General features: G+C 36.0%; 2 protein-coding genes across 2 annotated transcripts; one reads left to right on the top strand and one right to left on the bottom strand.

Annotated features, from left to right (window-relative positions):
- Positions 1-796: 796 nt before the first annotated feature.
- Positions 797-6,372, top strand: LOC112189439 (guanosine nucleotide diphosphate dissociation inhibitor At5g09550-like). Its single transcript, XM_024328774.2, is given in 14 exon segments — positions 797-1,027; positions 1,360-1,422; positions 1,546-1,629; positions 2,073-2,180; positions 2,301-2,473; positions 2,571-2,682; positions 3,540-3,620; positions 3,704-3,728; positions 3,731-3,765; positions 4,002-4,103; positions 4,197-4,321; positions 4,926-5,136; positions 5,752-5,826; positions 6,139-6,372. Coding segments are annotated over 14 exon segments (1,332 nt in total). The 5' UTR covers positions 797-940; the 3' UTR covers positions 6,190-6,372.
- Positions 6,373-7,066: 694 nt separating this feature from the next.
- On the bottom strand, positions 7,067-10,500 carry LOC112190403 (very-long-chain (3R)-3-hydroxyacyl-CoA dehydratase PASTICCINO 2A). Its single transcript, XM_024329832.2, has 8 exons — positions 10,075-10,500; positions 9,858-9,988; positions 9,650-9,738; positions 9,477-9,530; positions 8,026-8,096; positions 7,851-7,932; positions 7,644-7,740; positions 7,067-7,563 (listed from the first exon to the last, which is right to left on the bottom strand). The coding sequence occupies exons 1-8, from the start codon at positions 10,146-10,148 to the stop codon at positions 7,493-7,495; spliced, it is 669 nt and encodes a 222-aa protein (XP_024185600.1). The 5' UTR covers positions 10,149-10,500; the 3' UTR covers positions 7,067-7,492.
- Positions 10,501-13,031: the final 2,531 nt, after the last annotated feature.

Genomic DNA, 13,031 nt, shown 5'->3' with positions numbered 1-13,031 from the left:
ATTTCAAAGATATATTGATGTTGAAATTGCATAAATTTAAATTCAAAGATTTCAAATATTATCTAATCTATAATTTATAGAATCTAATAATAAACTTGAGATGAAACAATGAAGACGTCTCAAGCTCTTGGAGCCAGTAATAACCAATTAGGAGATGGGTACAAGAAGAGAGAGAGGGAATGAGAAAGAGGGAAAGAAGAATAAAGAGAGGATTACAATAGAGATTTGAAGAGAAAGAGAGATGTCTACTGCTCAGATCATATGATACATGTTTTTCTTTTTTTATTTTCCAATTTTGATCAAAACGTATTTCTTCCTCTTCTTAATCTTTGATTAGATGGTGATTTCAAATAAATAAGATGGAGTAGTTATTTCAAAGTTTGAATTTTAACTTTCTAAATTTTGTGGATAGGGATAGAATTGGAGAGAGAACTGCAAGATGTAAGCGATGAGCTACAGCTCCCACGATGTAGATGCAGGTTTTTTTTTTATTTGTAGAGGGGTAAAATTAGTTTTAAAATTGTGCAAAAAATGAAGGAGGTCTAAATAGCAAATTAGGAGGCCTGAATAGAATCACCCATCAACTAATTCTTAAAAAAAAAATATATAAAAAAAAAAGACAACAACAACAACTACTCGTTCATGAGAAGAAGAGGAGAGGAGAAGTTGGGCAGAATTTCTTCTAAATTTAAATTTATTGAGTAGGTTCCACGTGGCTCCCGACGTGCAGCTCATAACTGTTTTAACCGAAATTCCAGCGCTTGCTCGAGACCCCTTCCTTCTCGTCCCAACATAACTGTAGCCTCACTTTAATTTTCACCATTTTCTTCTTCCCATTAATTAATCCCCATTTCTCTCTCGTTCTCTATCAAGCACACAGAGATTCAATTCAATCAAAGAGGGCTCTCTGATCGATCTGAAAGCTTGCTAGAGCGCAATAATGGATGAAGAATACGACGTCATAGTGCTCGGAACTGGCCTCAAAGAATGCATTCTCAGCGGCCTTCTCTCCGTTGATGGTCTCAAGGTACCTACCTAGTCACCCCAAACTCGATCATGTATATGCAAATCACAAACCAAACATGGGATCCATTCGAATTGGCTTAGCTTCTAATTCATGCAGATTCGGCAATCGTTTTTGTATAGTTTTAATGCACTCTAGGTCTTTGGTTGCTTGTCCAAATGGACAGAAGTTGATTTTTTTGAGTGTTTGTTTTTACCTTCACTTGGCAACTATGATTTACATTAGTTTTACCTAGATTAACTTTCATTGTTGTGTTATAGGGTTATAGTTGAATAAGTGGTGGATAAAAACATTTAATCAGGTTGCTATTTATAATATGCTTTGACCTGAAATAGGTACTGCATATGGATAGGAATGACTATTATGGAGGAGAGTCTACTTCACTTAATCTCAACCAGGTAACTGTACATTATTTCACCTTGCATTGCCACACAGTTTGACATTGTTTTCTCATGAGATATTATTCGTATCCGCCCGTGCATTCAATTTGGCTATTGTTTGTTTTTACTTTTGGATTGCAGCTTTGGAAGAGATTCAGGGGCGACGATAAGCCTCCAGAGACTTTGGGCTCAAGTAGAGACTACAATGTTGATATGATCCCCAAGGTATCAAGACTAATGCATATGTTTTTCAGCATTGTTCTTTGGTAATATATATATATAGGATGGGTACCATTTTATAGGTTTTCTTGATTGATGATGTGATCTAGCTTCTTCTCTGTTTTTTTTGTTGGTCAATTTGACTTTTTTTAACTATGAGTGACTGGATCTAGCTATACTAATAGAAAATTAAGGTTCTAGCCAAGCCTATCTGGTGTAACAACATTGTCTTCATGATTCCAGAATTTCATTTATTTTTTATTTTATTTTTTCTGATCCAAACTCAATCAGGAATGTAGTGTTCAAGTTTTTTTTTTTTTTTTCAGTATTAACGTTGACTATTGATGATTACTGATCCAAGTTAAAAGTAGCAGATAATTGTATTTCCCTTTAATTTGTTGCACATGTTCTCAAGACATTCTTTATAACCTTTGTCCATGTTTTGACAGTTCATGATGGCAAATGGTGGTTTGGTTCGCGTCCTCATTCACACCGATGTTACTAAATATCTGAATTTCAAGGCTGTAGATGGTAGTTTTGTGTATAACAAAGGGAAGGTGTGTGCCTGATAACTATTTGTTTCATTGAGTGCCATTCATTTTTCATCTATATGACATATGTAACTGTTGATTGTCCTTTCCCCCTGAATTAGTTAATGACTTTACATCATGTTGCAGATCCACAAAGTACCAGCTAATGACGTGGAAGCACTCAAATCTCCACTCATGGGATTATTTGAGAAGCGCCGTGCTCGCAAGTTTTTCCTTTATGTGCAAGACTATGAGGAGAATAATCCAAAATCTCATGAAGGCATGGACCTCAGCCAAGTTACAGCAAGAGAACTTATTTCGTACTTCCTCAAATCTTCTCCTTTTCATTCTTGACTTTCATTTGTCTCCAGATACATGCATTGTATGAACCTATTGAAACTTTTGTGGCTGGCATAGGAAGTACGGGCTAGATGACAACACAGTTGATTTCATTGGGCATGCACTAGCACTCCACCGAGATGACAATTACTTGGGAGAGCCTGCTCTGGATTTTGTGAAGAGGATGAAGGTAATGAACTGGTCCTTTTCAAATATTTTTCTGATGAAAAACTGGAGAGATTAAAGTAAATGTTTCCCATAAGATTAAACATGAATGGTGAAGTGAAGAACTAATGGATCAGGAGTTTTCTGTGAATATACGCTCTTAAGTTAAATTTTGTAAGACGGGCTCTAAGAACCTTATGTTATACTGTTTGGATGTTGGAAAACTAGATGACAGCATGTCCATATATAGGGTGAGTATAGCTGAAATGCTGGTGTTAAGATGATTAAGTCACAACTCATAACACAAGAAACGATAAGATTAGAGATAAATACTTCTAAAAAGGTAGGGTAAGGTAGAAAGAAGGGATATGCTATATTTTCGTAATATATAGATCCGTCAACTCAGTTACCAAATTATTCCCTTTCATTACTCTACACATTTCTTTACCAATATGGACTAGAGTTTCTCAAGGGAAAGGCCATCATGATGAATATTAAATACCGTTAGTTTTGAATTTTCTTAAGTATAAATAATTTACCTGTAACTCTTTAGAATTCAAGTCTCTTATAGAGAGAAATTAAACATCTTCTGTGAAAGATATCAGTTGCATCCTTTTTGCTATGAGACAACTACAGAAGTGACAGTTTCCAAGAGAGAATCATGTTTTGTGAGTCTAGCTTTTGAAGTAGTTCTAATTATTTGAAGCCCATTGAGCTTAGCGGTTGGGAAGAATCAATATAGTATAACCTACCATTTGATCAATAACTGTGGCTGATGTGTGAAGAAGTTCTTGAAGGCAAGCTGTTCATACACAGTTGCACATAATAATGAACTTTCCAGTGTTTTATATATTGATTTTTTTTTTTTGTTCTTTTGGAAAGTTATATGCAGAGTCCTTAGCACGCTTTCAAGGAGGATCTCCTTATATCTACCCATTATATGGTCTAGGAGAGCTACCCCAGGTCTGTACTCAACCATTGATTTTAGTATCCTTTTGACAAAATCCTGCTAGTTCCTCTAACAATTGGTGCTATGTAATTGGCAGGCATTTGCAAGGCTGAGTGCTGTTTATGGGGCACATACATGCTCAGCAAGCCAGAGTGCAAGGTATATTTTGGCCTGTTGTTGGTATCAGAAATTATCAGAATGTTGTATTATCATCTACAAACCATTTAGATCCTATAGTTTGCTTCTAGTAATGCTATAGGATACAATGCCTTGTGTCTAAACGTACTACAATTTACTGAGATAGGGTGAGAGGTAGAACCAAGTGTACTTTTGAAGTTAATCCAGTACTTACCATGGGCTAATGGATAGATAACACTAATGCTGCAAAATGGCAGGTAGAGTTTGATGAAAGTGGAAAGGCATTTGGTGTGACTTCAGAAGGCGAAACTGCAAAGTGCAAAAAAGTTGTATGTGATCCTTCTTATTTGCCTGATAAGGTAACACAATATATCTTTCCATATCAGCAAGGTCATTTGGCATGAGTATTTCTTACATTAACTGATTTGAGTTGCAATCTTGTCTTACAACAGGTGACGAAGGTGGGGAAAGTTGCCCGTGCTATATGTATTATGAGCCATCCCATCCCAAACACCAACGATTCTCATTCAGTGCAGGTTATTCTGCCTCAGAAGCAACTTGGACGTAAATCTGATATGTAAGTGGCTTTCCTTACACCGAACACATCATTCTACTAATGTACAGTTACATAATGAGATGGAAAATCCTTCTTTGAAAACTGTTCTCCAACAACAAGATCATATATGAGTCATCAAGATCTCATGTACTTTGTTTTTAGCTATCCATAAACTCTTAGGTTGAGAATTAGGTTCTTATTAAGATCTCATACTATCTTATCAAAGTTACTTATCTGCTTGTGTGTACAAAACTACAAATGCACCGATATCATGTCAGATGAATAATGATTACATGTTTTTATTATTTTTCTCTTGGTAAGTTTAGTATCTTAAAAACCTGAACTTGAGGACAATTTACTAGCTTTATTTATTTATTATTATTATTTTTTTTTTAACTTGAAGACATTTACTGACTACTTGGGTAATATTAATATCTAATCAAGATGTTAAATGATTGCTCAAGAAGTTCCATATGTAAATGCCATACTCAAGGTTCATCATATGATTTTGTTTTTGTTTTTTTTTTTGGTAAAACCTATTATGATACAGCAAATACTAGAACATAAGCATAATGCGGACCATAAGACCTTTCTCATTGTGCTCCTTGGGTATCTTCTGTAACAGGTATCTTTTTTGCTGCTCCTATTCTCACAATGTAGCTCCAAGTGGGAAATACATTGCTTTTGTTTTAACAGAAGCAGAGACCGATAATCCTCAGGTTGAGTTGAAGCCTGGCACAGATCTCCTGGGACCTGTAGATGAGATCTTTTTTGACACTTACGATAGATATAAACCTACTAACCAGTCTGATGTTGACCACTGTTTCATATCTGGGGTAAGAAAGCATGACATTACCAGTTTGATTATTCCTAAGCTGCATGAAATTTATATTTGTATCCATGGACTACAACAATTCTGATCAAGGTAGGATCAGATTATATTAATGCTAGAATATAACATCTTTCTTCTGCTGCATTTGTAGCCAGACATCTTATCTAGTATGGAGATTGGCATTCCCTAGTTTTATGGGGCTTTCTATTTTTGGCTTAAAGAAGCTATGACCATTAGTCTAACTGAAAACTGAGAATGATCAGAAGGGATATAAATGTTCTTGTGGACAATTGGATACTATCATGTCTAAGTTAGCATTCACATGAGTACTATTTCTCTTAGAACTACAAATCTACCATCAGATTAGAACCTTCATGTTTCTGTTAATAAACGTTTGTCTGTTTGTTGTTATCCGGGGTAAATTCCCTCCTTTCCAATTGCTCAGAGGAAGAGCCTGCTCTGTAGACTCTAATTGGTCTTATAGGACTTGGAGTCAGTTGATCGGGTTTATGTCAAATTACAAGTTGGGCCATATTCACATGTGGCTTTCTAGTTTGTGTTTCTTCTGATTGAGAATTTCAGCTCTTTGTTAATCTCTTGAAGTTGGAATTCTTTGCAGAGTTATGATGCGACTACACACTTTGAGACTACTGTACAAGATGTGCTTGACATGTATAGCAAGATAACTGGAAAGGTAATTTTTCAATTTTACTCCAGTGATCCAACTTGTATATTGAACGTGCTAGATCCTTTTGTTCATTTTGACCAAAATGAAGTGAAAAGGTTTAAGTTTCCGGCTTTTTTGCTCTTTCCTTTGTAGCTATGATCATATACTCTGACCTTGTAGTTCAATCTACTGCTTCTTATCCAAGCTTGTCTTGCCTTTGTGTTCGGTTGTTTCAATTGTTAAGCATAGTTCTAGTTTTGTTCAAGATAGAAATAGTATAGTTACATTTAAGTTCTTGCATCACCACTAGCAAACTTACATGATTGCCTCATGCTCTAGGTTCTTGACTTGACTGTGGATCTGAGTGCTGCCAGCGCCGCTGAAGAATGAAATGGAAGAAGAAAGTTTCTTTTCCTCATTTTTGAAGTTTCAAAATCATTTATGTGTTCTGATGTTGTATTTTTTTTGACAATTTTAGCACCTTATTACTCCAATCTGTGTAGATTTGAACATTCAGATGGAGTAGGATTTTTCTGACTCTTCAGGGCTATTTGAGTTTGAACATTTTAATTACTGTGTTCTCATTCTACTTGCTTCCAAATTTGTGGGTTCACCATCACTGGAGCTAAGCATTCATCAGCAGTGATGAACATCATAGATAGTTATACTGACAATGCAAATAAATTATATGAAGGAAATAGAGGACTGATTTGACACTTCAAAATTTATATTTCTCAAAAAATGAGTGTCGATCACCTAGCATTTGGTCTAATGGTTAAAACTCTCTCGAATACAGTAGAATGACGAAATCAGATTATTATAACTAGATTCTTAGGTAGGTTGGAATAAAAATTTTGATTTCCATTTTAGAGTGTAGGATCATCAACTAACAATATAAACCAACTTGTTTAGCATCAAGTTAGAGGCTTACCATTCGTCCAAAAAAAAAAAAAGAGTTGGGGCTTACAAGTTACAACATTGTGGCTATTTCATGATTTTTGTCCCCAAAATCTGCTCTTTGTCTGTCCAAAAAAAAAAAATCTCTTCATTTAGTCAGGCTCCAAGGCTATTTATCAGATTTTCGATTTCCGAATCACTCTGTCATCCAGCAAAATACTTTAACAAGTTATTTCATCTTTAATTACTCATTTTTGCTTTTACTCGTGCGATCAGACAATGATTGCTTATGTTATTTTTCACCGTCTCCTGTATTATTTTCTGAGATTTAACTGCATTGCAAGGAGACCAATTTTGATGATTCAATCACTGAAATGATCTGCATGGCAAAGAGATCGGGACAACCATCTTGGCACTGTTCTTAAAATGTTTACATCCACTAATCAGAATCTTGTGTTTCGACACAATTGACCCAGTTATCATTCCTTGTTCGCCTGTTGCGGCTACTTGTAAACCAATAATCAACACAACCTAATAACTTCATTTTCAGCTTGAGCCATGTTATGCTACATCATGTTGGGTGGAAACTTACATGGCGAAGACAAAAGTCTGAATGGATTTGTGAATGTGGCGTCGGTGGTGATCCTTGGAACCCAAGGTTACTTGGAAAAATTGGACACAATACCAGAAAGAAATGACTTCTAACCAAACCTTTTTTAGACTGAAATTCCATCTTAAACACAAGACCACATGAAAAATCAAGAGAAATACTTGTACATCAAAGGTGTGTTGCCAGCTACTCCGCTTTAGATTTTGAAAGAACTTTCTTCCTCTGCGTAAGCATATACCTGTACATGTGAGGACTGCCTGCAACAGAAACCATTTGAATATGAATAAAACAGGCCAAAACAGATGTGTGCTAATAATGAAAGATTTTCAGTACATGCCTGGGACGTAGAATCCTAGGGCTACAATCGCAGCACAGACGTAATCAAAAGAGAAGTTCCACTTGTTTGGCATCCTTATACAATACTTCTCAGAATTCTGCAAATAAAACAGCATGTAAGGTTTGGTGATTGAACAGCCACCACAACTAACTTCCCCTCAAAAAACAAGGAATTTTTTTTTTTGCTTTCGATCATTTAGTTTGATACCTTAATGTGTGGCATGGCAAGATATATTAAGCCAACTTCACTTGTGATCCCAATTGGATACAACAACATGAAGGTGCTATACCTGCATGGCATGGAAAAAGGTAGCAATGAATAAATACAGAACTCAAATTACATCCATTCAAATACCAGTGAGCACTAAAACAGTGTATAGTACCTGAGCCACTGGAGCCAGGAAGGCGCAAAACCAAGAGTCTCTTTCATGCCATAGAAAGAGTATCGAATAATCTGCAACATAAAAGAAATGAATGAGAAAATATTTCCAATCTACTTGAATTTATAAAAATTGAAAGTGATAGCAACCAACATCAGGATGCAGCACATCCTAATTGTAGTCAAGAATTATGGAAAAGCCAAGAGGAAAGCAAGTAAGAAGGAAATAATTTTGCTGTATACCACTTGACATAAAGGCTAGCTATAACATAGTAGGTTAGAAATTGAAGAATTCTAAGTGTTAGCTAATTAGGTTTCTCAAGCAATATGGGATTAGAAAGCACATAAAAATATTCAAGCTAAAATGCAAGCTAACCACTTTAGAAAAATGTTGAGTTCAAGGACAAACTGTGATTGCAAAAGGCTTTTCATTAAGCTAAAATCCTAGGTACTGATAAGTCCTTAAATAGGCAATCCAAACAAAAAAGATAAAACTTTACCGTTTGCTAATAAATATCCCAACTTGGATGATAACCACGCATATGGCAAGAGACACTGTTGTTGGACAGAACAAAATAATGTCCCTGAACTATAAAGATATAAACAATGAAACGTCGTCTTTAAATTGATCAATGCTGGCACCATGTTTGATGTTCTAAGAAAACCCAGCTAGAGTACTCGTGCCATTTTATGGGAAGCAAGGCTTGTTATACTTAATGCTCCAACTAAATCACTTGATTTCATACTTCGATCTTGATTTAGAATAATACTTCAAGGACCCAGTTTGTTTAAGGAGCTACAAAAGATAACTACACTGTGTACTTGTTTCTAGCCAGTTTAGGACAGTATTTTTTTCACATATGTTGTATACTTAGGTTTCTCAAGCAATTTGGGACCAGACACATAAATACTAAGTTTCTCTGTAGTACATATTTTGAAGCAAAAAGCATTCCAAACCACTTCCTTAAAGCAACAAACTCTGATGGCAAAAGGCTTTTCATTAAGCTAAAATCCTAGGTGTTAAGTGTTGACAGGCAACCACAAAAGAAGTAAACTTCACAGTTACTTGTATCCTAACTTGGATGAAAGCACATATGTCTAGGGACACACACTATATTCTCTGATAAAACTAGCTAATATCTGCCTTAACCATGAATATCCCAATCAAAAGTGGTTAAGTCATATTAAGTGAAGCAAGACAAATTATCCTTAATGCACTTAGATCTTGATCTGCAGTAATACTTAAAAAGTTAAAACCTAGATTGTAGACGGAGCTAAAACTAAAAAGATAAATACACGACAGACCTACAGATCACTAGGCAAGTTAGAACAGTAACATTTTCCACAGATTTGCTATTCGTGCAGCTTCTAGTAGCTACTACTTTCAAGACTGACATTTTTCCACAGAGCTGTGAACAGTTAAAAGCGCAAGAAAAGGCAATCAGTAACACTTGCCTCAGTGATGGACCAGCTGATGACCAAAGAGCTCACAAGGACATGACTCTGAGTCTGCAGCAATAAGCATCATCTTGGTTACTAAAAATTTCCAAACCCCGAAAAGACAAGGCCAAAATCTTTGAAATATAGAATGCCTAAATGTGACTACAACTCTGAATCTTCATACCAACCTCAGGAAAGCTCCACAGGATCCCCCAAACCAGAAACAACCTCGAACTAATCTGTGGCAGTGTGGCTGTTATAGGAGATCTCACCAAACCTTCACACAAAACCCACAAACACAAGACTCAACAAAAACCCACAAACGCAACACTCGAACAAAACCCACAGCCCACCATAGAATTCTCAAACTTTTTTTTCAAGCAAAAAGGCACTGACCGACTAAGCCATGAAGAATCTCCAAAAACGCGGCGGATTGAGCAAACTGAAGTGGGCGGTCGAGGGCATTGTAAACCTGCCCGGGGCCCGATTCCCGAAGTGTCTTCACAGCAAGATACAGCACCTGAGACCTGAAACCCAGAAAGAAAATCGAATTGGGTACCCGAAAAATATGAGTGCACAAGCACAAAGATTGAGTCTTTTTGGATTTAGTTACCATCCGATGAAGAGGGTCCAGTTGTAGAGGGAAAGGTAAAGCCGTCTGAGAAGAAGAGACAAAGATCCCGCCATGAAAGCCGTACGCTGTGGTGGATCCAAAGAAGCAAGCACCAGCCCCAGCACCGGCACCGGCACCGGCCTTTCTAATAAATATATAGGCCAACCAGGCTAGCGTGTAATAAAGAGTCAGACAAATGTGCAGGTGAGTAGCTCAACGTTGCAACCACTTCAACTTGTAAGTTTCGTCTACCATGGTGTTTAATGGTCAGAAGTCATAACCACTAACCCCTAACCTGTTCGATGGGCGACATGGGCTACAAAGGTCGTTGCTTTAATAAATGGTTGAATCGGAGGTTGGTTTCTGGTTAAAGGTTTGAATGTTCTTTGCACTGAAAAAGGAATGGGATGGAGTCGTTTAGATGATACACGTACTAGACACATAATGATATACTCATTCCATGTTTTGTTTGCGACTTCCTTCTTGTGATAAATGGTTACTTTGATATAGCTAGCTATGATTAGGGTGTAACATGTAGCAAGCTATACTAGTGGTCAGTTTTGTTCTTAATAGATAATGAGGTCATAAATCTTAATAGATAATGAGGTCATAAAATAAAATAAAATAAAAAATCTTTTTTTTTTCCATAGATTGTCATAGGGGTGGGCACGGTGCGGTTCGGTTCAGTTTGAGGCTCAAACTGTTTTTTTCGGTTGGCCTATATATCAAACCGCAACCGCATTACAAAAAGGCTGAACTGATTCTTTCGGTTACACTATTTTTCGGTGCGGTGCGGGTCGGTTTCTGTTTGGAACGATTTATTAATTTCAACTAATAATTTCAATAAGGCATAAATAAATTTTGAATGCATTTAGAGTGCACACAAATAGGCAAATGTCACCCAAATATCAAGCAACTTGCAGAAAGATCATAGCAACTTATTACACACACACACACACACACACACACACACACACACACACATATATATATATATATATATCAATCATTAAGCAAACATAGCAACTTATTACAAACTGAAAACCTAATTAAAAATGGATTTCTTATATATTGAAAACCAACATTTCCATCAATAGAGAAATAATAAATAATAAAATGTATTTAAAATAAATTCGGTGTGGGTCGGTTTAAATCGGGTGGTTTATGACCCGAAACCGCAACCGAACCGCTTTTATACGGTTTGGTGCGGTGTGATCATAAAACGACATCGTTTTTGTTCGGTGCGGTTACTGAACTGTTTTTTTGGTGCGGTTCAGGTCGGTAACCGCATTTTCGGTACAAAATGCCCACCCCTAGATTGTCATGTGTCGAGGTAGAACACGTGATGAATGAGAAACCATTTCTGATTTTTTTTGTTTTGTTTTAAATACAAAACTTCATTAAAATTTCATTAATAACTAATCGGTTATGATCACAAACTCATAATACCATGGCACACAGAATCATAGTTACTAGTATTTTATTATGTATGACATCTATAAGTCTAATAGGCCAATTTCTAATTGAATTTTGCGCTCATACTTTTAAAATACATTGAAATATAACTAATCTCGAGTGTCACGATACTACATTGTCACCAATATGACAATGAATCATTTCAGTATCTCAAGCACCGTGTCCCAAAAGTCGAAAACAACCAAACTACATTTAACCGTACTACTTCACCATTACATAAATAACCAGAAGGCACCGAAGTTAAATCACATATTTACCAGCATAAAATCAAATAAGACCAAAACTCTAAACCCTAGCTCAAATGAACAGAAAATTATTTGAACCTAACCAGAAATTGAAAACAAAACTTTAATGGAAACAACAAGAAGCCACCATTGTAAATTAATGATATAGCTTATGTATAGAACTAGACATTGCATAAAGTTTTACTGATATGTAGATATACATGTGAATATATATAATTATGAAAATTGATCAGAGTTTAAAATTACATGTGTACAAGTTATTATTCAATTCTGGTTATGGATAAGTTTGTATTTAAATTCAAAATCTGTTGTAGTTGATGGTTTGATAAACCAGTTAAGCAAATGACAGTTTCTTTATGGATGAAACTGTCATGCAAAGCCTCTATATGAATGTCAGACTTGTCCCATTCTGAAACATGTGTTCTTTCTCAAAAATTAGTCCCATTTCTAAGAGAAAATCAAGGTGGATTTAGGAGAAGACTGTCATGGACAATGCAAGTGCATCATGTAAGTTTCTGAATCAGTGTTCTTATGTTCTTGTTTTCTGCAGATACAGGATTGATAGGATGCTTTCAATCCCGAGTTCAATTACACATTCCGGTAATCTGCAGTAGTTTACATACATGTTTTGATCTAGTATAGGTTCATATCATCTCTATTATGATTCGATATGTATTTTGGTTCTAACAACCATGACCCATTTCTCTCTCCTGAGAGACTAACATTAGGCCTTTAATAGCAACAACCGCTGAATAAAAGCTAACGCAAGCCATGACCTCTGCTTTAACTTTGACCAACCATGTGCACAACCCTATTTGTCAACTTTGTACTCCCCATTACCTCCATAACCAACCACCAACACCATATTGGGTACTTTCACCAAGATGTCAACCAAACCCTTTACAATCCACCTCCATAAACATAGTAGACTATACCTGAATTACAACTGCCGATGAGGCATGAGCCGTTGTTGGCGTGGGAGAGCTGCCAAACAAGCAAAGACTGTTGGATCATAATTCATATAATATATATATATATATATATATATTTGTGCCATAAAATATGGAAATTACTTGTTATAAAAGTTCAATTTAGTGTTGACTAATCTAGTTCTATGGTTTGTAGAAAATCTTGACAGGAGGAGAAAAAGTAAAATTCCGGTAAATTTTCCATGTACCACCACTTTTGGCGGCACAAGTACTTTGTGAAGCAATAAAAAAAAAAAAAGGAGTTTAA

Source organism: Rosa chinensis, chromosome 2 (assembly GCF_002994745.2).
Source record: "Rosa chinensis cultivar Old Blush chromosome 2, RchiOBHm-V2, whole genome shotgun sequence".
NCBI lineage: Eukaryota > Viridiplantae > Streptophyta > Magnoliopsida > Rosales > Rosaceae > Rosa > Rosa chinensis.
The sequence above is the reverse complement of the archived record's forward strand: the minus strand, read 5'-3'. Positions and strand labels throughout refer to the sequence as shown.

Excerpts from the sequence above, each read along its gene's own strand:
- LOC112190403 (XM_024329832.2), bottom strand. The coding sequence starts at position 10,148 with ATGGCGGGATCTTTGTCTCTTCTTCTCAGACGGCTTTACCTTTCCCTC. Across the intron at positions 9,739-9,857 it reads GATTCTTCATGGCTTAGTCG|GTTTGGTGAGATCTCCTATA; the intron begins GTCAGTGCCTTT and ends TTTTGTGTGAAG. Across the intron at positions 7,564-7,643 it reads CCTAGGATTCTACGTCCCAG|GCAGTCCTCACATGTACAGG; the intron begins GCATGTACTGAA and ends TTTCTGTTGCAG.